The sequence below is a fragment of the Trichechus manatus genome, unplaced genomic scaffold (assembly GCF_000243295.1).
Source record: "Trichechus manatus latirostris isolate Lorelei unplaced genomic scaffold, TriManLat1.0 scaffold00008, whole genome shotgun sequence".
Classification (NCBI taxonomy): Eukaryota; Metazoa; Chordata; class Mammalia; order Sirenia; family Trichechidae; genus Trichechus; species Trichechus manatus.
In genome coordinates this window covers 522,922-547,973 of record NW_004443944.1, presented here as the reverse complement: position 1 = coordinate 547,973, position 25,052 = coordinate 522,922, and the positions used below count along the sequence as shown (strand labels likewise).

Here is a 25,052-nt window from a genome sequence, read left to right as displayed (position 1 = left end):
CACGCACGCCTGCACGCACACCCCGACCACACACGCACGCCCGCACACGCACGCCCGCACACCCCAACCCACACACACGCACGCCCGCACACACACCCCGACCACACACGCATGCCCACACACCCCTTGACCACACACGCATGCCCACAGGCACACCCCATGCCCACAAACACGCATGCCCACACACACACCCCGTGACCACACGCATGCCCACACATGCCGTGCGACCATATATGCATGCCCACACGCACACCCCGTGACCACACGCATGCCCACACGCACACCCCGTGACCACACGCATGCCCACACGCACACCCCGTGACCGCACACATGCATGCCCACACGCACACCCCGTGACCGCACACATGCATGCCCACACGCACACCCCGTGACCGCACACATGCATGCCCACACGCACACCCCAACCACACATACGCATGCCCACACGCACACCCCGTGACCGGACACATGCATGCCCACACGCACACCCCGACCACACACATGCATGCCCACACACACACAGCCTGTGACCACACATAGACGTGCACACATCCCCCTGGAGTCTGAGAGAATGGGGACACGCTACCAAGTGGGGACACGCAGGGGCAGGACATCCCCTGGCAGAGAGGAAGCAGGCCAGCACTGGGGCAGCCAGGGTGGTGAGGGCTCTGCCCACTCCGGGTAAAGTGAAGCTGGGCGCGGGGCAGTGACAAGGCAGCGGCCACACAGCACACGGCCGGGCACGTACCATCGGCCGCGGCCGGCGTGAGCGGGATATACTCGGCTGACGTGGGGCTGCTCAGGGACACGCGGGCCCCCGACAGGTCAATCTTGGTGCTGCGGCAGGTATTGGAGCAGACTTTGTCGTGCTGGAAGAAGTCCAGCTCCCCAGAGTCCATGATCTTCCTGTGGCGAGGGGGGGAGACAGGTGTGTCACATGTAGGATCTGACCTAGAGATGAGGCAGCCCCCCGCAGGGTTTGTCCCCCAGCCGGGGGAGGGAGGGAAGTTTGATGAGACCAGGCCCCAGACAAAGGTTCCCGTGGAGCCTGCAGGAGACAAGCATCCAGTCTCCCTCGGCTCTTCCTGCCTTGCTAGGACCACCGGGCCTGGCCCAGGGGCCCCCACACGTCTCCAGGTCCCCTCTTATACCTGGTCTGTGCTGGCCCCCACGGGCATCTCACTGGAGAACAGGACCCCACGGACTGGGGGGGCTGGGGAAAAGAGGCCTGTGAGGGAGGTCCGGGGGCTGCCAGTCCCCTCTCTGGTCCTGCGATCACTCTGGGGAAATCCACTGAGCTACTCATATACGACACGCGCATTTTTTACAGACACTTGAGTATTGAGTACTAAAAACCAAAAACCAAACCCACTACCGTCAAGCCGATTCTGACTCACAGCGATCCTACAGGACAGAGTAGAACTCCCCCATAGGGTTTCCAAGGAGTGGCTGGTGGATTCAAACTGCTGACCTTTTGGTTAGCAGCTGAGCTCTTTACTACTGCGCCACCAGGGCTCCGGAAGTGTAATAAGAAAGACAAAGAGGAAGAACAGTGTCAAAGGCCACGTCAAGCAGCTAGATGTGCCGGGCCACCACCCGACACTGCACGTGGGGGCTGTGCTCTAACAGGCAGAGAGCCACAGGTGCCTGCAGGTAGTCTCTGGAAGTCAAAAGATTTGGCATAAAATTCTGAAGGTCTGAGCTGTTGCATGTTGCTGCGAGTTGCCCAGGGTGTGTGCCTCGCGGCCGCTCAGGAACCTGGCCACCTGCCCGCATTCACCACGGTCGCGTGCCTCAGACCCACCGGAGCATGATGCCGTTCATGCGGATGGCCCGCTTCCAGTCCTTCAGGGTGGACTTGCCGGCTAGGTGGACAAACTCCTTCGGGCTGATGACGTGCTCGTCGTACTGTGGGGAAAGCACAGCATCTGCGTGAGGCCTGGCTGGGGCCTGGTCATGGGCGAGGCCACGGCAGGGCTCTCCTGGTCCCTGTGCCGGGCGCCCAGACCCAGGAAGAGCACCAAAGTGGTTGAAAGACACGTTTCAGGTAAAACGGGAGTTGCCCTACTGTGCTCGGTGGCTGGGTAGGGGAGCTAGCTTCCTGCCAGTTGTAAAAAACAGGGCGCTGCGTCTCAGTAATGGGGACAGGGCACTGCCCCCAAGTCCGGTAGGGGAAGCACACCATGTGGACGGGACACGAGGTGGCCACAGTAGTCAGAAAGCCATGGCACCTGGCCCCCAGCTGGGACGCCTTTCCTCTGTATCACACGCCATGAACACCACACGAAGAAACAAAATGACACAGAAGCATCTAGAATCACACCCTTCGCCCAGTTCCTCGTCCAGCTGTGGTTTGTGTCCCTCACCCACCCTACTCAGGCTGTTCTGGGCTGTCTAGCTTTACCCTATCTTGGAGCTCACACAGCTTCAGAAGATAAAATATCCTTTTCAATCTTGTTAAACAACCAGTGATTGGAATCAAAGAGTCAAAACAAGGCTGCCTTTCCTTAGAAAACAAGCAGGCTGCGGTGGGTGGATCACTGGGTCTTGGCAAAAAGGGAAGCTCCCACAGGTCCTGAAGCTGCTTCTGTGCCAGGCAGGGCTCGGCACCAGCCCGCCGTGAGTGCTGCTTCGTGGGGGTAGGCGGAAGCATCTCCCTTGGGGCCCAAGTGGGGCTCGGCTCCAGCCCCACAGCCCCCAGGCTCCTGCTGTCCCTCCCCTCTCGGGGCACCCTCCTGCCTGCAGTTAGGTCCGCCAGGAGATCACCTGACTGCCACAGCACAGACCCCCAGCTCTTGTATCTCACCCCAAAGACCAGACTGCTCAGGGCAAGCATTCCCAGCCTGGGGAGCCGTCTTAGGTCCAAGGCTTCTCCCAGTTCCTCGTGGGTCTGCATGCTTCCTCTCCCCGTCCCGTCGCAGACGAGGATGGAGTCCAGGAAGCCGCTTGGTCCCCTCATTCAGCTGACAGGGGGGTGGGCCATGAGCCCAGGTGTCAGGATCTAGAAGACACCTCCACCCTCACGCAGACGCCCCGCCGTCTCCTCGGCCACCATCGGCCGGCACCCTCTGGAGGTCCGCCTCCATCCCGCGCCCTCTCCCTGCCCACCTGGAGGTCCGCCTCCATCCTGCGCCACGTGCTCTGGAGCTCCTCGGCCCCTCCTCTGCACTTTGATCACCCCCTCCCTTCCTGGCACCCATCTGATGGACGGGTCACTCCTCACGTCCCCCTACTGGGGGCAGCCACAGGCTCTCTGAGGTGACTGGACACCAGCAGGCCTGCTCAGTGCTGAGTCTAGAGTTGGCACAGGTCCACGAACCCCTCCTGCCCACTGTGGTGTGCCGTGTCTCTCCACACCCTCACACGGCACCACTGACGTTCCAGCCACTTCTGTTCAGTCCCCTCACGTTGTCCACTTTCTCTCCTCCTCGTGCCATCTTGCATCTCAAAACTTCTCTCTGGAGTCACTTCCTTGCAGCCTGAAACACCTTCTTAGAACGCACTTCAGTGGTGGTTTGCTGCTGGCCGACCACGTCTACGACATTTGAACTCCGCCAACCTTAGAGTGAGCAGACTGCCCTGGTGGCGTGCGGTTCTAAGTTCTTCAAACATATTTCTTAAGAACCGGGTTCTATTACATAACCACCGCACAATTCTCACAATCAGGAAACCGTTAACGTATTATGAGAACTGTCCCACTAACAGCCTTTACAGCTGTTTCTACCCTGATGCAGAATCTGACCCAACACTGTGCTGCATGAAGTGGTCCTGTCTCTCAAGTCTCCTTTTGCTCGGAACGGTTCCTCAGCCTCCGTCCGTCTCAACCTTCGTGTTTCTGAAGATGCGGGCCAGGTGCAGTGCTGAATGTCCGTCTGTCCGTCTGACGTGCTCTCCTGACTACAACACCCGTCATGCGCTGTGGCGGGAAGCCACAGACCCCGCCACATGTCAAGAGGCACATGACAGCGGCTCATCCCAGCGCTGCTGCCGTGATGCAAACCACTTGGTTCGGGGACCTGCCAAGTAACTGTCTCCCGTTTGGACTTAAGTGGCAGCTCACAGGGGTGCTCCTCGCCTAACTCACTGCCTGGGCTGGCACATCCACTGAGGACTGACCTCACCCTCCTTCTGTGTTTACCAGCTGGCGTGCCAACATCAGAGCGTTCCTTCTCTGTTTATTTGCTATGAACAAATGACGTGAAACGTGCTGCAGCAGGCATGAACTTGTCGATTCTCGTCATATCTGCGTTATGTCATGATGTACTTTGAGATGCAAGTCCCAGATGCAGCCGGTGAGAATCCTTCCAGCAGGCACCTCGATGCTTTTGAAATGTAGGTAGATTTCTTTTTATTTATCCAGGTTGGGATTTTTTAGGTCTCTTGAATCCGTGGACTGATGTCTTTCCTCGATTATGACAGCTCTCAGCCTCTCTCTCTTCTCTCCTTCCAGAATGCAAATAGATGCCCTGGACTCTCTCATGCTTTCCTCTGTGATTTTTAGCTTGTTTCCCATCTTTTAATTTCCATGGATTGTATTCTGGATTAATTTCCTTAGTTCTATCTTCCAGTTCACAAATGATCTCTTCAGCCATGTCTAATCTGCCACAACACCTGCACGCTAAGTCTTTTAACTCCACGCTCACTCCCAGGAGTTGCATTTAGTCTTTAACTCTACGCTCACTCCCAGAAGCTGCATTTAGTCTTTAACTCTGCTCTCACTTCTAGAAGTTGCGTTTTCTCAAATCTGGTTATGCTTTACTCATGTCCAAACCTCCTTGATTTCTTGAAACAAACTACACATAATTATTTCATATTCTGTCTCAAAATTCCCATACTGTGAGCTTCTGTGGGTCTGATTCGCCTGTCCACGTTCCTGCCTGCACACGCTCAGGCTGCTTCTGTCCTTGTGTATTTGGTGTTCCTGTTTGCTTGTCTTACTGTGAGATGCACCTTTTCTTGGAGCTTTGTGGAAATAACTGAGACTTGGGTTAAAGATGAGCTCCTAGGGGACTTGCCTGCAGGAACCACTCACAACTGAGCACTGAGCTCGGGGTTTGCCAGACCTCATGGACCACCACGCGAGAATTCTCAAGAGCCCTTCCTCTCCCTCGCTTGCAGCACCACAAGCTGAGGCGGGAGTTTTCCTTGTGCTCCCAGGGGCCAAGGCAGCGCTGGGAGGAAGTCAGTAGTTCACCCTTACACTGAGGGTTAGTAGCCCTCTTGAAGTTAGTAGCTTTGTGGGGCACAATCACCCCCCAAACCACAGACGTCGGGTAACCCTCTGGCTTGGTCTGCTGACCCTCAGCCTACGAGGATGAGGAAACTGAGGTGAAAACCCTCAGGACAAAGGCTGTCTCATTGGCCACCCACCTGCACTCCACCCTGGAGCCTGAGGAGTCCTTCCTTTTTTGCCAGCTTATGAAGCCATCTAGGAGATGCATCTAAAAGCACTTCACTGGCACTTCCAGCTGTTTCTGGCATGAGGTGAGCAGGCACCTGATCTACCACGCTGGCAGGAGAAAAACACTTTCCCGCTCACCCTTGTCGCTCCTGCTGGGTCTGTTCAGAGTGTCCTGCTCACCCCTCCTCGCCCCGGCTGGGTCTGTTCAGAGTATCCCGCTCACCCCTCATCACACCGGCTGGGTCTGTTCAGTGTGTCCCACTCACTCCTCATCGCCCCGGCTGGGTCTGTTCAGAGTGTCCCGCTCACCCCTCCTCACCCGGCTGGGTCTGTGCAGTGTCCCGCTCACCCCCTCCTCGCCCCGGCTGGGTCTGTTCAGAGTGTCCCGCTCACCCTTCATCATCCCGGCTGGGTCTGTTCAGAGTGTCCCTCTTAGGCGGTCTCCCCCGGGGGGCGAGCCTGCATCCAAGTTCCCTCCCACCACCTCATCCAGGAGGAAAAAGTCGCAGCTCCCCAGTGCGCTTCCTCACTGTGCACACAGGCCACAGCCCTGCCCGTCCTCGCGGCTCGTTCCTGCCCCTCCTCTGTTTAGGGTCTCCCTGAACGTGTGGCTCCTGTCTGTCAAGTCCACAGCACTCAGGCCACGCGGAGCAGGGCCTCATTCCGCTCACCTCCCGGTGCACAGCCAGCACCCCTGCTCCTGCAGCCGGCAACTGCCCTACACCCTCACCTGGACACACTTCACATTGATGCCGGGGCACACGAACTTCCTCCAGATCAGGTTGGCCCTGCTGTCCCCGCAGGTGATGGGGTACACCACCTCAGCCTCCAGGCTCTCCTCCTCTTCAGCCACCTTCACTTCTCACAGGTGTTGACAGAAGAAAATCAGTTACAACCTCACCAAACCATTTCCCACAAAAGCAGAAAAACAGCCACCAACCCAGAAACCAAAACTTGAAACAAACGCCAGCCCACAGATGGACGAGGCCGGGGGTGACGGGACAACCTTGGTTCCCACTGGGCAGACACTGCTCCTGGGAGATTCTTATTCACAAAACCCACTTAGCAAACACTGGAGTGGTAACAATACAATTCCTTTCAGGTATGGTTCTATGGCAGAGCCACTTAAGAAAATAAAATCAACTGTTTACCTGAAGAGCTGCCCCATAGGGTTTCCAAGGAGTGGCTAGTAGAGTCAAACCGCTGACCTTTTAGTTAACAGCTGAGCTCTTAGCCACTGCGCCACCAAGGCTCCGAAATAATTACAGGGAAACTTATTTTTAAGGTATTACAGTGTTCTAAGGCCCTTCAGAGGAGCCTTGGTGGTGCAGCAGTTAACTGCTCAGCTACTAACCGAAAGGTATGTGCATTTGAACTCCAGCCACTCTACAGGAGAAAGATGCGGCAGTCTGCTTCCGTGAGGATTTACAGCCTTGAAAACCCCATGGGGCAGTTCTATTCTGCCCTACAGGGTTGCTAGGAGTCAGAGTCGACTCAACGGTAACAGGTTTTTTGTTTTTTTTTTAATTGGGCCCTTCATCTTAAGCACCAGAAAAATATCAAAGGTGTTAAGAAGAACTTTTGCTTCGCTCACTGATAGTTACAGTTAAGTACAGGCAGAACAGATACAGAAGCGGAGACAAGATGACAAAATCCCCACGGGAGCAAGGGCTGCACAGTTGGGGCGGCCTTTCTTCGCTCACCCGTCTCGGGCAGAAATGTGGACTCACAGCTGGCGGACTCCGTACGCTGGGTGTCCCCCCGCTAAGGGCCCCTGCCACAGCGGTGGCTTTTGAATCTGAGAAGACGAGCGGCCCTGCTCATCTCCAGCTGTCACCCACACACCCTGAGAAGCCCCCTGCTCGGGATGAGTCAGCTCTGGGGCTGCCCTGTGGTGGCCACGGGGGAGGCAGGCTTCCTACCTAAGACAGCCTCCTTGAGCTGCGAGGAGGCTGTGAAGGCAGCAGCTGCGGCCGCTGCGGCATTCTCTGTCTCCATGCTGTCCTCCGTCAGGTCGCCCCTGGAAAACCGGGAACAGAGAGGGCAGTGTCAGCCCGTCAGCAGCGCGTGGCGCCCTCGGGGGTCCGTGTCGGCCCACCACTGGGCTCTCGGCTGCACCTTCAGCTCGCACGTGGCAGGGCCCGGGCAGGTCAGGGACGGCAGCTGGCCATCGTGCCTCCCAGGAGCAGGTGGTTCTCTGTACAGTGCTGGTTCCAGGGGCGGCTGTCTTAGCGCCTAGCACAGCACCTGGCACGGGAAATGGCACCACAGATGCGTGGAAGCAGTGAGGGTTGAAGCCAAAATTGCACACTCCACATCTTCCCTTAATGAAACTATTTTTCTTCCATGATTTCATATGGTCAGAGAAACTATCAGAAAATGTACCATTTCAGAAAGAAGGAAACAAACCACCCGCGGCCCAACCTCCTCTCCTACGGAAGGAAGTCACAGGTGAATTAAAACATACATGTAAGGGGAAGCCGTGAAAAGTATTAAAAGCAAAGGAGGAACAATTTCAAGTTAATTTCAAAGGGGTGAAAGTTTTTCTTACGTGACACAAAACCCAGAAGTACTGATAAATTTGTCTTAAAAAATGTCCGTGTAGGAAAAGAAAATGATAAGCAAATTAAAAAAAAAAAAGAGAGAGAGAGAACTTGGTTCCTAAAAAAGTTAAACACAGAATTACTACACGACTCAGCAATCTCCCTCCTGGGTATAGACCTAAAAGAAACGAACACGTGTATTCAAACAAACACTTGTGCACCAATGTTCACTGCAGCGCCCTTCACAGGCAACAGGTGGAAACACCCCAAGTGTCCATCACGGGTGAATGGACAAACCAGAAGTGGCGTGGCCACGCGTGGGAAAAGATTCAGCCACAAAGAGAATGAAGCTCTGATACGTGCTACAGTATGGGCGAACCTGGGGAACGTGCTGAGCAAAAGACGTCAGACACAAAAGGACAAACGTCCTACGATCCCACTTATACAAAACATCTACAAGCGGCAAGTGCAGAGACCAAGTTTATTAGTGACTCCCAGGGGCAGGAGAAGAAGAGGAGGAGCCACTGCTGGGCGGCACTGAGCTTCTGCGAAGGGTGACAAAAATTTTTGGAAACAGTGGTGACAGCTGTACAACATGATGAAGGCAATTAACGTCACCGAACTGTACATGTAAAATGGTTAAATGGCCAATGCTTTGTTACATACATCCTATCACAACCAAACAGAGACAGACAGACGCGGGGGGCGAGGGGCATGTCTACAACATACTCAAGTCAAACAGCTGATTTTCGTATGTTACCTAAAGAGCTCCCACAGATCCACCAGCTACGCCTAGAGAGACCTGGGCGAAGAGAAAGACCAGTGTCCCAACCTTCCAGAAGATGGCTCATCACGTGTAAGAGGACGTGCAGGCAAACACGACCGAGAGCCATCACTTGGCCCAGACAACCTACAAGATGGACAGCAGACCAGGCGTGTGGACACGGGGAAGCACCACGTGAACCGGGCTGCGGCGCAGAGGGCGCTCTGTCACCAGCTCAGGGCACGTGCCGCTCAGTCTGGCAGCCCCTAGCCTGCATCCAGTAACCAGCCCGCAGCGACCCATAGCCCCACACACAGAGGGTCCCTGCAGAACTGTCTGAGCAGCAAAGGCTTCCTGTGGGCTGGAACACAGGGTGCCATCTCGTGGAGGCGAGCAGACAGGCAGGAGGGACCTGGGTGGCTCCACAGGTCAGCTCCCCTGTGACGACGGTCTGTAGTGTGAGCCTGTGTGCGGAGGCCGCACTTCAAGAACTCCGCCCAAAATCAAAGACGTTACTAGGAGCGGCTCCTGGGCGCCGCGCGTCCCGACAAGGAGTTGTTCTTCGGGTTCCAGCACCAAACGAGGGCCGCCACGGGGACTGGAGGGCGGAAGGCACAACTGCAGAGCGCCGCAGTGTCCGAGCTCTCAGCGAACACCTAGCACCTGTCCTCTTGTGAGGCCTCCCTGGCCAGCCTGCCCACCACACACCCCTGGCTGCGCCTGCTGGTCAGGGCCACCGGGACACCTGCTCCGTGACACCTGCTCCAGGCCTCATGACCGGTGTCACACAGGCCTCCGCCTCCCACCTGGCCCTGCTCCCGCCGAGGGTGCCCCTGCTCCTGGCAGGTAGCCCACTGAACCTGAGGGCAGAATGCAACGGGGAGCCTTCTACAGGGAACACTTCAGTGGAATCTCCTCCATCACTCTGGGTGAGCTGCTAATCGACCAGACTTTGCCTTTCAGACTTTGTCTGAAAAACCTCCACTTTGCTTAAAGCAAACGTGTGTGTAAACCACTGGAGCTCTACAAAGCACCACCCAAGCATCCCGCAGTGGCCCGTTGCCATGGCAGCCCCACCCGGTTCAGACATGAGCACAGCCCACTCCTCCCCCAAATTCCAACAAGAGAAGAACTGCAGTGCCCACAGAGTCATCAGCGAGCTTCCACTCCCCCAGCTCAGCTCCCAACTTCAGATAAAGATTTCCCACAGAAGGAAAGGAAGGGGTCTGGGTCCTTTGGGATAAATCCCTCAGCTACCAGGTATCTTCTCACAGGGGAGGCAGCACCACCTCTCCTCACAGCTGCTACCTTTGAGGGGGTATCTCCCCTCACTGTGCACTGACCTTGTGACCTGCGCTAACCTACAGGATACGGCCAGGCCTGCTGCTGGAACCTTCTCGAGAACGCCAGGCCTCCTGGAGGGGGAGCCACGTGGAGAGAGGCTCCAGCCGCCCCTGCTGACACCCCATATCTGCCAGCCTGCTGGGCTTTGTCCTGGCTTGCCACATAGCAAGAGAAAGCTGCCACAGAAGTTGCACCAGAAGTGGGCTGCCGTTACTACACGGACCCGAAACATGGGGCGCTGGTTTTGGGACTGGGAGAGAGACAAAGGCTGAGAAGCTGGCAAACTGTCAGAAGGGCTGGGAAAGTGGGAAGGTGCTGCTCTGGTCGGCGTGGAGAACGGCCACTGAGCTATGGAGCAGAGAGACAACCAGCCGAGAGTGGGCCAGGGCTGCGTGGACGATGGACAAATACCTAACGAACCTGTGGGCCCCAGGGAGGAACATTCCAGAGAGGACACTGAGCTATGGAGCAGAAGGACAACCGGCCGAGAGTGAGCCAGGGCTGCGTGGACGATGGACAAATACCTAACGAACCTGTGGGCCCCAGGGAGGACATTCCAGAGAGGGCACAGGGTCTCCTTTAGCTTCAGATGGTAAGGGCTGGGAGAGAGCTAAAGAAGCGTCCACTGAACCAGGACTATAGAGGGGGCAGAGGGGCCCAGCTGCTCTGCATCCCTAACTGCGGGCCAAGATTCTGAGTGGGGAGTGGCCTCAGGGCAGAGACCAACCCCAGTGTGGCTGTGAGACCCTGGGCTGGAAGGCAACACCCATCTGGCAAAGGGTTCGTGAGGATCGCGAGGCACTGACACTCCCCCAGAGCAGCAGGAGGCTTACCTCAAAGAACCCTTGCTGCCTGTGGCTTTGAACAGGGCCCTCTCCCACTTCCCACCCTTGTATGTTGGGTAGGGGTAGGGGAGTAACTCATGGTTTTAGTTGGAGTCTGTGGATCAAGAGGTGCTCCCTCCAGAAAGTCTCCAGTGTCCCCACCGGTGCAGCCCAGGAGGTCGTGGGCCTGAGGCCTGAAGCTGGAAGACCCCGGGATAAGGGTGAGTGCGTTCCACATGAGGGAGGAACAGAAGGGATTGGGCAAGGGCACAGACCGCAGGAGACTGCAGAAATGGCCATGATATTTTTGTAGCTCTTCCCACCAAGAGGTAGAGTCTTATTCTACCCTCGAAGCTGTGTGTGGCCAGCCTGGCAGAGGGTGCAACCTCAAGGAGCAGGGCCAGCCACCCCACGCCTCTACTGTCACCTTGACCGCGACCTTTAAAAAACCTAATTTAAAAAGCCCCCCAGTCTCCCCCTCCCGTCCCAGCCAAGCTTTGAGTCTCCCCTTGCATACCCACTTCCTCCCTCCACCCCATCATGCTGCCCAGCCCCACACTGTTCCACCTCCAGCTGAACTGCTGCCTCCAGCTGAGCCGCTGTTCTAGCAGCAAGGAGCGCGCCCACTCCCTCCAGGCTCGCCCTCCCGCCAGTCCCCTTTGCAGGATCATCCACCACCTAACCTCCAATGTTGGCAGCTCCTTGGAGGTCAGCCGAGACACACCTTTGTCCTCAAAAACCACCTGTGTGCTGCAATTCCGACACACATCTGTCCCTAGCTGAGATCCCTCTGACTGCAGGTGCTCCATCCCAATGCGCCCTGCTTTCTCCACCTGAGGGGCTCTCTGGCATTTCAAATCTGACGTGCCCCAGGCTGAACCCAATCCACCCCTTCCCGGTCCCACAACACCAGCCCAATTCCGTTTCATTCCACTCCTGTCTGTTCTTCTAGTGATCTCCCAGGCTTTCCACTGGGCTAGGCTGAGCCCCCTTCCCGTTCCAGCCTGACCCTCCTCAGCTCTTCCTGGTCACTCTGCCTGTGGTCTGATGCTCCAGCCACACGGGCCTCCTTCCTGACTTGGGTCTGGAGAGTGATGCCGCATCCCAGACTGCGCTCTGCACAGCCCCTGCGCTTCTCCTCCAGAGCACCTGCCACAGCAGGTAACTGTGCACGTGTGTGGGAGCCCTTGCTTGGGGGCTGTCTCCTCCATTCAGACTTGTTCCCCAGAGCGTGACCACGACTGTTGTGGGCCTGACCTGAAGGACACAGCCAGCTGCGTGGAAAAAGCAGAATTCCAAACGACGCGCCCTGACTGCCGTGGCTGCCACAGACCATCCCCTTCACACACTGTCAGTTGCTACGACCCTAGGAGGGTCCCGGAGTCTGAGGGGTCCCGGGGACGGCTGTGCTCCACTGCACCATGTCTGGGCTCTCAGAGGGGAAGTGTCACTGTGGGGCTGGAACCACCCAGAGGCTCCTCCCCTCCCAGGGGTGGTGCCTGGGGAGACGACGCAAAGCGGGCTCCACTGAACGAGGGCAGTTCCGCATGGTCGGTCCATGAGCATGGACTCCCCCAAGGTGGTGGGCAGCATGAAAATGGAGGCAGAAAGAGCCTTCCAGACTGGGTCTGCCACACAGCTCCATCCTCCTCCCCATGTGGGGCAGCATGACTCGGGTTGGGTCTAGAACCTTCCTCTCAGAAGTTCTGTCGGCAGGAATAAAGTCAACAGCTCACCCTCGCTCTGTGATAAGCTGAGGCCAGTATGAACACGCAACACGCAGACAGACAGCAAGGCTGAGAGGACAGGAAGAGGTGCCCCAGTTCCAGAACCCCAGGAACCATGTCCCTGCCTGAAAGGAAGGGGTGCAGCAGCGCTGCCCTGCTCAGGCCCACCTGTTGCTCCCTGTCTCCCCCAAACAGGAGTGGAAGGTGGCAGCTCCCGGGGAGGAGCGGTTCCTCAACCACTCGATGATGTGCAGCTCCTGTTCTGCCTGTGGGGCAGTGAAAGGGATGAAACTAAAGACGGTCTTTTTACCAATTAATATTTTAGTTGGACAGCTACTATACGATTTTGGGAAGAAAACACTCTACGTTATCCTAAGGGACGTCAGGAAAATCACTGGCTCTCCAGCTTTGTTTCTGAAAAACAGTCCCAACTGTCCCTCCTGCTCCACCTCATCAAAAGAGAAATCACGTGTTTCTGAAATGAAACACGTGGTGGTGCTGATGCAGGCAAGGGACAGAAGATGAGGTGCCCCAGTCTTTACAAGCTTTACAGCTGGATCTTCTTGACCGATAGGGCGTTTCCACGTAAGTAAAAGAAAACCCTCCGGAAGCTTGCCTCCTATGCTTGCAATGCCAGCTGCACCACAGGTAAACCCATCTGAGCCCCCTTCTGACTAGGCCCTGAACAGGCAGGCGTGTGGTCCTTACCCATGTGGGGCCAGGTTGGTTGTCACCAGCACTGTTTTCACCTCCTCTACACCGTCGCCCGCGGTATCAGGTGTCGTCACCACCACCACCTCCTCCATGTGCACACTCACATCCGGGGTCGCCATGGCTCAGCCGAAGAGGACGCCAGGGGACAGAGGTGCCACTCCTCCAGGGTCCCAAGTCCTGGGCAAAAGAACAAAGCAGGACAGAGGGTTACAGGGTGGTCTCCACATCTGCACAGAAAACACAGGGTAAGCATCATCCTTAAACACCTCCAAAGAGCCACCTTTAAGTCTCAGCCCACTACATTCCGACAATAATTAACAGCAAAAAATAGAGCTTCTGGTTGCAGTTCAGATGGAACGAGCACAACCCACCCTGTCTTTCCCAATGGATGCAACTGAAAGCCCCAAGCAGATACACAGAGCAGCCTCAGAGGCCCTGGAAACTGAACGAGAACAAGAGGACTAAGGAGGGAGGCCAGGATTATCCCAAGGTGAGTCTCCTGGTTTTTACTTTGCCCCTCTGTATCTCCTGGCCTGCACTCAAAGGCAGCCTGCCTCCCAGAAACGCGCACCACTCACAGACAGAAGGAAACCCACGCGAGACAAAGAGAGGGGAAATACCCTGTACTGTGTGTATTCCCTTCCTGTCTGCCCTGGCCCTGTTCTCAGGCAAGCCCAGTGTCTGCTGCAACTCCATGATGGCAGCAGTGGTGACAACGGCTGGGCGTCTAAAACCTTGCAGGAGGCGAACCCTTTTCTCTGACTAGAGACATGGTTCAAAGAACAGACAGGGACCCCCACTGCTCTCTCCCTCCCCCCTCCCGGAGCCTGGCTGCAGAGGCAGACCCCATCACAAGAAATGTGCAGCAGAGAGGGGACACAGCCCCAGATTTCTAGCCAGAGGACGAGGAAGGGGCCCTGGAGCCCGAGAGTGTGTGGGAGATGAGGGAGAGGCAGGAAATGCAGAAGGAGATTCCATATAGTTTGTATGAATTCCTGGGTCATCCCAAATCCGAATGTGTGTGGATCTGACCCTAAATGACAAACCAAAGGTTGTAGACCTGAACACAGGCATGGCCAGTCTGGGTCTCTGGCTGGCCTCTGGATGGAGCACACACAGCACAGATCCAAACAGCACTGCAAAGGCTTGAGAACAAAACCAACGTAAGAAGCCCAGCCCATGGCAGGCAGGCTGAAACTTACAGGCTGACTCTAACCAAGGCAATTTCCTGCTAAAACAAAAATACCCACATTCTCCGTGAGATTTAAACATGACCTACAGTCCCATAACATAACATTCAGTACACAGAATACAATCCAAAATTACTCAACATACAAAGACTCAGGAAAGTCTTGGCAATTCTCAAAAAATATATAATGAAGAGAAACCGCTGAGATGACCGCTGAAATTAACAAAGACATTAAAGACAACTATTATCCCATGCTCCAAGAGCAAAGCCAAACACCCGTGAAACATGTGGAAAGACAGAAAGTCTTGGCAGAGAAAGAGAAGTCATAACCAAATGGAAATTTCAGAATGGATACATGCAAGAAGCAAAACAAAAACTTCACTGGATGGGCCTGATGGCAGAATGGAGATTACAGAGAAAACAGTTCGTGAACATGAAGATGAATCAATAGAAATTATCTACTCTGAATAACAGAGCGAGAGAAGATTGGGAAAAAATGAGCACAGCCCCAGAAAAAATACGAAACAATGTTGAAAAGCGAACATTCATGCCATTGCAGTTCCAGAAGGAGAGGAGAAAAAGTGTTAAGCTGAAAAAAAAATATGAAAACATAATGGCTGAAAACTTCCCAAATTTAGTGAAAGACATAAATTTGCACATTTAAGAAACTCAGCAAACCTCAAACAGGGGAAATGCAAAAAAAACTGACATTCAAATCATAATCAAATGCTGAAAACCAACGACAAAGAAAAAAAATCCAAAAGCAGACACATGAGAAAGTAAGTACGCATTACCTACATGGACACTATGCATAAACCATATTCAAATGCCTGCAAAATTCTCATCAGAAACCATGGAGGCCAGAGGCAAGAAATAATTTCAATAGGATGAAAAAACAGAACTGCCTTTCCAGAATTCTATACCCAGTGAAAATATCCTTTAGGAATGAATGCAAAATACAGACATTTTCAGATGAACGAAAATCAGGAGAATTGGTTTCAGGCAGACTTGCTTTAAAACGTATGTAATGAAAGTTCTTCAGGGAGAAGGAAAATTATAGCAAAGGGAAGCTTAAAACTTCAGGAATGATCAGGCAGCTAACAGAAACCCAAATCAAAACTACAATGAGATACCATCTCACCCCAACATTACTGGCAGGAATCAAAAAACAAAAAATAACAGATGTTGGCGAGGCTGCAGGGAGCTGGAACTCTTATGCATTGCTGGTGGGAATGTAAAATGGTACAACCATTTTGGAAAATGATATTGCACTTCCTTAAAAAGCTAGAAATACCATTCGATCCAGCAATACCACTCCTAGGAATAGATCCTAGAAAAATAAGAAATGTTACACAAATAAACATATTCACTGCAGCATTATTCAAAACAGCAAAAAGATGGAAACAACCTAGGTGCCCATCAACAGAATGGATAAACAAACTATGGTACATGCACACAACGGAATACTATACAATGATAAAGAACAATGATAAATCTGCAAAACATCTCACAATATGGGTAAATTTCGAGGGCATTATGCTGAGTGAAAAAAGTCAATCACAAAAGGACAAATACTGTAGGAGACCTGCTTTAGTCATCTAGTGCTGCTATAACAGAAATACCACAAGTGGATGGCTTTAACAAAGAGAAATTTATTTTCTCACAGTCTAATAGGCTAGAAGTCTAAATTCAGGGCATCAGCTCCAGGGGAAGACTTTTTCTGTTGGCTCTGGAGGAAGGTCCTTGTCATCAGTCTTCCCCTGGACTAGGAGGTTCTCTGTGCAGGAACCTCGGGTCCAAAAGATGCACTCTGCTCCTGGCACTGCTTTCTTGATGGTATGAGGTCCCCAACTCTCTGCTTGCTTCCCTTTCATCTCTTGTAAGATAAAAAGTAGTACAGGCCATACCCCAAGGAAACTTCTTTACACTTGATCAGGGATGTGACCTTAGTAAGGGTGTTACAATCCCACCCTAATCCTCTTTAACATAAAATTACAATCACAAAATGGAGGACAACCACACAATACTGGGAATCATGGCCCAGCCAAATTGATACACACATTTTTGGGGGGACATAATTCAATCCATGACAAGACCATTATCATAAAAACTCATGAAAAGGTTTACACACAGAAACAAATAATCTTTGATAGTTACTAGGAAGGGGAGAGGTTGGGAGGAAAAAACGCTAACTAGACAATAGATAAGATAACTCTGGTGAAGGGTAAGACAGTACACAATATTGGGAAAGTCAGCACAACTTAACCAATGCAAAGTCATGGAAGCTTCACAGACACATTCAAACTCCCTGAGGGACCGAATTACTGGGCTGAGGGCTGGGGACCATGATTTCAGGGGACATCTAGCTCAACTGGCATAACATAATCTATAAACAAAATGTCCCACATCCTACTTTTGTGAGTAGCGTCTGGGATCTTAAAAGCTTGTGTGTGGCCATCTAAGATACTCCACTGGTCCTACACCATCTGGAGCAAGGGGGAATAAAGAAAACCAAAGACACAAGGGAAAGATAAGTCCAAAGGACGAGTGGACCATAACTACCACAGCCTCCACCAGACTGAGTCCAGCACAACTAGATGGCACCCGGCTACGACCGACTGCTCTGACAAGGATCACAATAGAGGGTCCCGGACAGAGCTGGAGAAAAATGTAGAACAAAATTCTAACTCACAAAAAAAAGGGCAGACTTACTAGTCTGACAGAGACTGGAGAAACCAGGAGAGTATGGTCCCTGGACACCCTTTTAACTCAGTACTGAAGTCATTCCTGAGGTTCACCCTTCAGCCAAAGATTAGAAAGGCCCATAAAACAAAATGAGACTAAATGGGCGCATTGGCCCGGGGCAAGGACAAGAAGGCAAGAGGGGACAGGAAAGCTGGTAACAGGGAACCCAAGGTCGAGAAGGGGAGAGTGTTGACATGTCGTGGGGTTGGCAACCAATGTCACAAAACAATATGTGTATTAATTGTTTAACGAGAAACTGATTTGCTCTGTAAATCTTCACCTAAAGTAAAAAAAAAAAAAAAAAAAAAAACCTCAAACAACGTATCGCAGTGGGCAAGTCTGCTGCAAAAGACCTGTTTAAAGTGTTAAAAAGCAAACATGTCACTTTGAGGACTAAGGTGCGCCTGACCCAAGCCATGGTATTTTCAATCATCTCTCATGCATGCAAAAGCTGGATAATGAATAAGGAAGACAGAAGAAGAATTGATGCCTTCGAATTATGGTGTTGGCAAAGAATATCGAATATACCATGGACTGCCAGAAAAAAGAACAAATCCATCTTGGAAGAAGTACAGCCGGAATGCTCCTTAGAAGCGAGGATGGCGAGACTTCATCTCATGTACTTTGGACAGGTTATTAGAAAGGATCAGTCCCTGGAGAAGGACATCATGCTTGGTAAAGTAGAAGCCAGTGAAAAAGAGGAAGACCCTCAATGAGATGGACTGACACAGCGGCTGCAATAACTGGCTCAAACATAGCAAGGATGGCGCAGGACCAGACAGTGCTTCGTTCTGTTGTACGCAGGATAGCTATGAGGCGGAACTGACTTGACAGCACCTAACAACAGCAGCAGCAAAGAATTTTGAATGTTTGGAAATGTTTAAAACGTTTGAGTAAAAATTACCTGGCTGACTCATCTAACTTAGAACTTTTCTCACAAAAATAGTTCTCTATCATTTCTTGCTACACGTGGAAGCCAATTCTTTATTCCCAAATCTAAGTTGGTTCTCAAGTCTCTGAATACACTTTATCAGCGGGAGACTCCCTCTGGTGCTGAACAGTCAGCGCCTCAAGAATTTTGACACAGGTGGTGCCTCCAAGAAAAGAACACGGTGGCCAGGCAGCCAGGAAAGAGACAGGTGAACTCACCGCATAACTCAGGGTGGGAAGGTAGAGGGAAGGGACCTTTTCGCTGTCTTTCTGTACTTTTGATATCTTACTTAACTACGTGTGCATAAAACATCAACAAACATTTTAAAGGGGGAAAATTAGGTACCATGTGGCCCTGAAAATTCAGGGAGAGAGGCCTTCCAGCCCCTCAGTGGGAGCTGATCAAAAGCAACCTGAATGGTCACGACTCAGAGAAGAAAACTTGTCTTTGGAACTAGATGGTGTCCGGCTACCACCAATAACTGCCCTGAGAGGGAACACAATAGAGAGTCCCTGATGGAGGAGAAAAGTGGGGTGCAGAACTCAAATTCTAGTAAAAAGACCGGACTTAATGGTTTGACTGAGACTAGAGGAACCCCAGAAGACAAGGCCCCCGGACTCTCTGTTAGCCCAAAACTAAAACCATTCCCGAGGCCAACTCTTCAGACAAAGATTAGACTGGATTATGGGACATAAAATGATACTCACAAAGAGTGTGCTTCTTAGCTCAAGTAGACACTAGATTAAATGGGCTGCTCCTGTCCAGAGGCGAGATGAGAAGGCAGAGAGGGTTAGAAGCTGGTTGAATGGACGAGAATAAGGGGTGGAAAGGAGGAGTGTGCTGTCACAGTACAGGAAGAGCAACTAGCGTCACATAACAATGTATGTATAACTTTTTGTATGAGGGATTAACTTGAATTGTAAACTTTCACTTAAAGCACAATAAAATAAAAAGAAAACTTATCCTCAGAACTGTAGCGAGAAAGGACAGGTGAATAAATTTGCCCTGCCATAACAATAAAAGGATCCTATAAGATAGTTATTTAACTTATTACAACGTGGGAAAAAAGCAACCTTAAAGAACCTCGAAGGACAGGGCTAAGCAATCCTTACTGAACAACCAAAGAGCAATCACTAAAGGCCTAGATCAAATCTGGTGCCGTGATTCTCAAAAATAATTACAAATGACGTCACCTGCCCGAGTGCTATACCCAACCATCAGCATGGCGGAAAGGAGGAGCCGGGCCCATCTGTTCTGGCACACAGCTGGCGCCCATCCCCACCTGAGCACAGACAGGACCACGGACAGCTTGCTGGTGCTCAGCCCCCTGGACACAACTCTTCTGATAGAGGCACCCACACCTACAGGCCTCTGCAATCTGCCGTTTCCCAGCAAGTTCACTGTAATTAAGCCTAATTAGAAATTTCAAAACCTGACCTCAAGAGCTCAAGGTTTTTGCTAATTCAGACTTAATCTACACTGTCTAGCACTTCAACATTTTTATGACTGCCTGCTGGGGGAGGGAGAGTTTGCAGAAGAACAAAAGGTCTTCAGATCAGCCCTAGTTTCCTTTCCTCTGTTCCATACGCACATCCTTTGACCGGCACGGAGCAGTCTCCGTGGGCTCCACTTCTTCCTAACTGAAGACAGATCTCCAAGCAACTCTAAGTCAGCAGGGAAGGGTATCAGTTGGCAGATCAATGGGAGAAAAGAAAGAGCTATGACTTTCTGGCCACCAGTCACAAATGACAGCGCATCTCTCATCATTAATCCCCGATGCAAAAATCCAGGAAACCAAGAAATGCAGGTGCTCTGAAGAGGGAGTGAAGTTGTTAAAGACTGTCTAGAAAAGGCACATTCTCAAACAAAAAGCAGCAAGAAGAAACTGTGGGAACCGCGAGACACTTGTGCAGAAGCCCACTGGTTCATCTTTGTCTGTTTCCCCCGCACAAAGCCAGCCTGGACCACAGGGAGCAGTGTGTTGTTCAACCCCTGGCACAGAAGCTGGTGAGGACAGGCTCCCAAAATGCAGGCCTCGGGCAAGTTGGGGTAAGAAGGGGAAGGGAAAAGCGTCAAGAGCCAAACAACCAAAAGAACATTCAACTAGGAAATACACAGTAATTTCACTACAGAGAACAGACTAAAAGTGTTAAGTAGAAGACGCCTACACGTAAGGACTTGATTAGATACTTCCTAGGTGCCATCGAGTCAGTTCCAACTCATAGCGATCCTATAGGACAGAACAGAACTGCTCCATAGGGTTTCCGTGGAGCAGCTGGTGGAGCTGAACCTCTGACCTTCTGGTTAGCAGCTGAGCTCTTAACCACTATGCCACCAGGGGTCCTGATTACATACTAGGGACGAGAAAATAGTTTCCTTTTCCTGCTTTAGAGAGGTGTAGAAAACTGACAACGAAAGAAAAAAGCAATGTCTAAAAATCAAGAAAAAAACATCTGTACTAAAAAATGTGGAACGTCCTCATATGCTATGAGCCATTTATTATTATCCCAATTTAAACTCAGCAGCTATCTACTAGAATGTCTTCATGGGGCATGGGGGGCTCACACGTGAACCCTTTCTAGCTGCTGAAGCGGCCCGCCTGTGCCAGGGTCGCCAGAGGACTGTCGTTAAATGCTTTCTAGCCAGAAAAGCTGCAACAATGGATTCATTTACATTGACGGACATACTTAATATTTCTAAAATATAATTTCTCTTTTACGAGCACGACTTTGGTGTTCCAGATTTAGGCTTCAAAACAAAAAATTAAAAATAAAAAAAACCATGAATAAAGACCACTTGAAATTTGCATCTGAAACGGTATGTCCCTATCTGCTGATTCTCGGTGGTTCCTGCCCACCCAGAGGAGCCCTGGAAACAGGTCTGGCAATCTACTTCTGAAAAGTCAGCCACTGAAAACGCTATGGAGAACAGTTCTTCTCTGACACACATGGGGTTGCCATGAGTCAGAATCAACTCCATGATAACTAGTTTTATCATGCTGATTTTCACGGTCCAGCTGTCTTACCTGGGTACCTATACTTTCATGAGGGTGAGCTCGGCAAGGCCATGAAAGTCGCACTTCCACCAAAAGCTGCCAAAAGGAGGGGTCTGCCTCCCAGAGCCTTACCTTGTGTAAATGCAGAAAACTGAGTTCCTGCCTCTCCAATGGCAACTATGTTAAATTTTCAAAACACACAGCACTTACTTCACAGAAAATAGTTCAAGTCCCTGATACAATAATTCTTATACACAAAAGAAACTGCACAGCAGGTACTATATCATGCCCCCTGCTTCTGATCCACGTCTCCAGGGGGTAAGCATGATCCAGGCACCATTTGTGGTGGAGGAAACGGAGACTGGGAACGCTAAGTTTTGTCCAAGTTCACCCAGTTAATAAAGTGGAGGAGCCGGGACCCCAACCCAGTTCCAACACCAAAGTTTACGTTCCTTACTAACGTGAATTGAGCCAAATTAATTTTGAAGTCAATAAATTATGAAAAATGTCTTTAAAATAGTACTCTTAAGCATAAATACACAAAAACAAGACAAAAACGTTAGCGTGCGCACTACAGGGGAAGTCAGCACAAGTGGATTAAACCAAACTAAGAAGTTTCCTGAATACAATCAAACACTTCGAGGGACAGAGTTGCAGGGGTGGGGGTCTGGGGACCATGCTTTCAGGAGATATCCAGGTCAACTGGCATAACAAAGTTTATTAAGAAAATGTTCTGCATCCTGCTTTGGTGAATGGCATCTGGGGTCTTAAAAGCTTGCAAGCAGCCATCTAAGATGCATCAACTGGTCCCAACCCACCTGGAGTAAAGGAGAATGAAGAACACCGAAGTCACAAGAAAAGTATTACCCCAAGAGACAGAAAGGGCCACATAAACCAGAGACTTCATCAGCCTAAGATCAGAAGAACTAGATGGTGCCCAGCTACCATCAATGACCACCCTGACAGGGAAGACAACAGAGTCCTGGATGGAGCAGCAAAAAGGTGGGGTGCAGAACTCAAATTCTAAAGACCAGACTTAATGGTCTTACTGAGACTGGAGGAACCCCAGAAAGCATAGCCCCCCAACATTCTGTCAACCCAGCACTAAAACCATTCCTGAGGCCAACTCTTCAGACACAGGTTAGCCTGGACTATGGGACATAAAATGATACTCATGAAGAGCGTGCTTCTTCTTAGCTCAAATATATACATGAGACTAAATGGGCAGCTCCTGTCCCGAGGTGACATGAAAAGGCAGAGGGTTAGGAGCTGGTTGAATAGACACAGGAAATCAGGGGTGGAAAGGAGGAGAGTGCTTTCACAGCATGGGGAGAGCGTTTAGAGTCACATAACAATGTATATATAAATTTCTGTATGAGAGACTAACTTGAATTGTAAACTTTCACTTAAACTACAACAATAAAACAAACAAAAATGTTACTGTGCGGCCAGTACATCAGAGTCAAATATCTGGCTTTCCATGTCTTCAGGGCTAATAAAAAATATTTTTCTTTGATAAAAAAGTACTGCTGGAAACGTATCAAAGGTTACAAACCAGTGGCCCACATGCACGATTTCTTTGACCTTCACAGTGTTTCGAAAACTTTTAATTTGTTGCCAACTTTTTGAAAGTTTAGAGTTCACATCAAAACACCCAAATTTCCAGCTTCTCCTGAAAAGCATCAGAAGAGGCAGACCCTGGGCAGCCCAGCATCCCTCAGGTGGGGCACAAGCACCAGCTCACCTGTCCTAACCACGTGCTCCTCAGGTGGGGCAAAGGCACCAGCTCACCTGTCCTAACCACGTCCTCCTCAGGTGCGGCAAAGGCACCAGCTCACCTGTCCTAACCACGCCCTCCATACGTACCCAGCCTGGCTTCACCCAGGCAACCCCAGTTCACCTGAACTTATCTTCTGGCTCTGAGAAGACCTTCGAGCAGCCTCCTTCCCAGCTGAACATGAAATAGGTTATTATTGTGAGGCCTAGGTTTGAATACAAGGCGCCCTGGCAGCACAATGGTTACGCGTTCAGCTGCTAACCGAAAGGTCAGCGATTTGAACCCACCCGCTGCTCGGTAGGAGAAAGGACCTGGCAATCTGCTCCTGTAAAGATTACAGCCTAGGAAACCCTGTAGGGCAGTTCTACTCTGTCCTAGAGAGTCTGCTAGAGTCGGAATCGACTCGACGACACACGACACCAATGTTTGAATAGTTTCCTAAATATTCTACATCCATAAAAAGCACTTACGTTCGTACATATATACGAATCCCCCCTCCCACCCCCAGGGTGTCCTCCCAGAAATACATGTTTCCTGTGAAGAAACCATTGCAATCTGCTTCATTTACCTTGTTAGATTCATTTCAGTTCACTCTTAATAAAAACGGTTTAACTGAAACTCTACCGTATTGAAATGTTAACAAACACAGACAACTCTGGTTCACCAGAGAAGTCAGTTAACTAATGGATTATAAAGTTAACGGAGCACAGATGGTCACTGCTGGCTCCGTAATGCTCTGGTTCCTACCAATAGGTTCATTATCAATATGGTTCCTTCTAAGGAATCCATATCAATATGGGTCTTACTAACGGGTCCACATCAGTACAGCTCCTGCCAGTGTTACTGTCATTAGGTGCCATCAAGTTAGCTCTGACTCATGGCAACCCAGTGTACAACAGAAAGAAACACTGCACAGTCTGGCCCCATCTTCACCACTGTTGGCAGGTTCCAGTCCATTGTTGTGTCCACCATGTATTCTGAGTGTCTTCCAACCTAGAGGACTCGTCTTCCAGCACTACGGTGGACAGTGTTCTGTTGTGATCTGCACGGTTTTCATCGACTAATTTCTGGAAGTGATCACCAGGCCTTTCTTCCTAGTCTTAGTCTTTCCAGAAACCTGTCCAGCATGGGTGACCTTGCTGGTATCTGAAATACTGGTGACATAGCTTCCAGCATCACAGCAACACACAAGCCACCACAGTATAACACAATGACAGACAAGTGGTGGCCTTCTCAATGGGTCTACACCAATATGTTTGCTACCAACGAATCCATATTAATATAATTTCCACCAATAGGTCCGTATCAACATTTTCCCATCAATGGCTCCATATCAATACAGTTCCTACCAATGGGTCGACATTGTTATGGTTTCTACCAATAAATTCATATTAATAAAATTCCTTTCAGTCCGTTCATAGAAATACGCTTCCTACCAGTAGATCTACGTTACTGTGGATCTTACCAATGAATCTATGCTACACACAATTCGTGCCAATGGGTCCACAGGGATCCGGTTCCTACCAGTGGGTCCACATCGAAACGTGTTCCTACAAATGGGTCCACATAAATACTGCTCCTATCAACATTTCCACGTTAACACAATTCCCACCAATCGGTCCCTGTCAATACGGTTCCTGCCAATGGTTCTATACTAATGTAATAATATTAATACATTAACATGGATCCAACCAACGGGTCCCTATCGATATGGCTCCTACCAATGGATCCACATCAACATGGATGCTACCAATGGTTCCACATTAATACAATTCCTACCAACAGGCCCCCATCAAAATAGTTCCTACCAACGGGTCCACACCAATACGTTTGCTACCAATGACTCCACATTCATCAATTCCTACCAAGGGCTCCGTATCAATTCGGCTGATATCAACGAGTCCATTTCAAGGCAAGACGACACGGCCTTTCGCACCGCTCCCCAACCGTCGGCGGCGGGCAGAGCCAGCCGGGGCTGGCAGGGACGCCCGCGCCCAGCAGCCCACCTTCCGCCCGCGGCCGCGGCGCCCAAGATGGAGGCAGGAAACGCCGCCGCCCTCGCCGCCCTCGCCGCCTGACGCGGACCGTCGCGCCCTGAC

At 51.2% G+C, this 25,052-nt stretch overlaps 1 protein-coding gene across 2 annotated transcripts in view; it reads right to left on the bottom strand.

Moving 5' to 3' along the window:
* The window catches only part of GMEB2 (glucocorticoid modulatory element binding protein 2), a 31,418-nt gene extending 6,387 nt beyond the window's left edge, over window positions 1–25,031 (bottom strand). The window contains exons 1-6 of one of the 2 annotated variants that reach the window (XM_023742581.1): window positions 24,819–25,031; window positions 13,311–13,493; window positions 7,324–7,421; window positions 6,132–6,262; window positions 1,805–1,908; window positions 749–906 (exon numbers count right to left, since the gene is read on the bottom strand). In XM_023742581.1, the coding sequence (XP_023598349.1) occupies window positions 749–906; window positions 1,805–1,908; window positions 6,132–6,262; window positions 7,324–7,421; window positions 13,311–13,435 (616 nt within the window). In that variant the 5' untranslated portion in view covers window positions 13,436–13,493; window positions 24,819–25,031. The remainder of the gene's footprint in view (window positions 1–748; window positions 907–1,804; window positions 1,909–6,131; window positions 6,263–7,323; window positions 7,422–13,310; window positions 13,494–24,818) is intronic. The other variant, XM_004370172.2, reaches the window with a different exon arrangement.
* Between the last annotated feature and the right edge of the window lie 21 nt (window positions 25,032–25,052).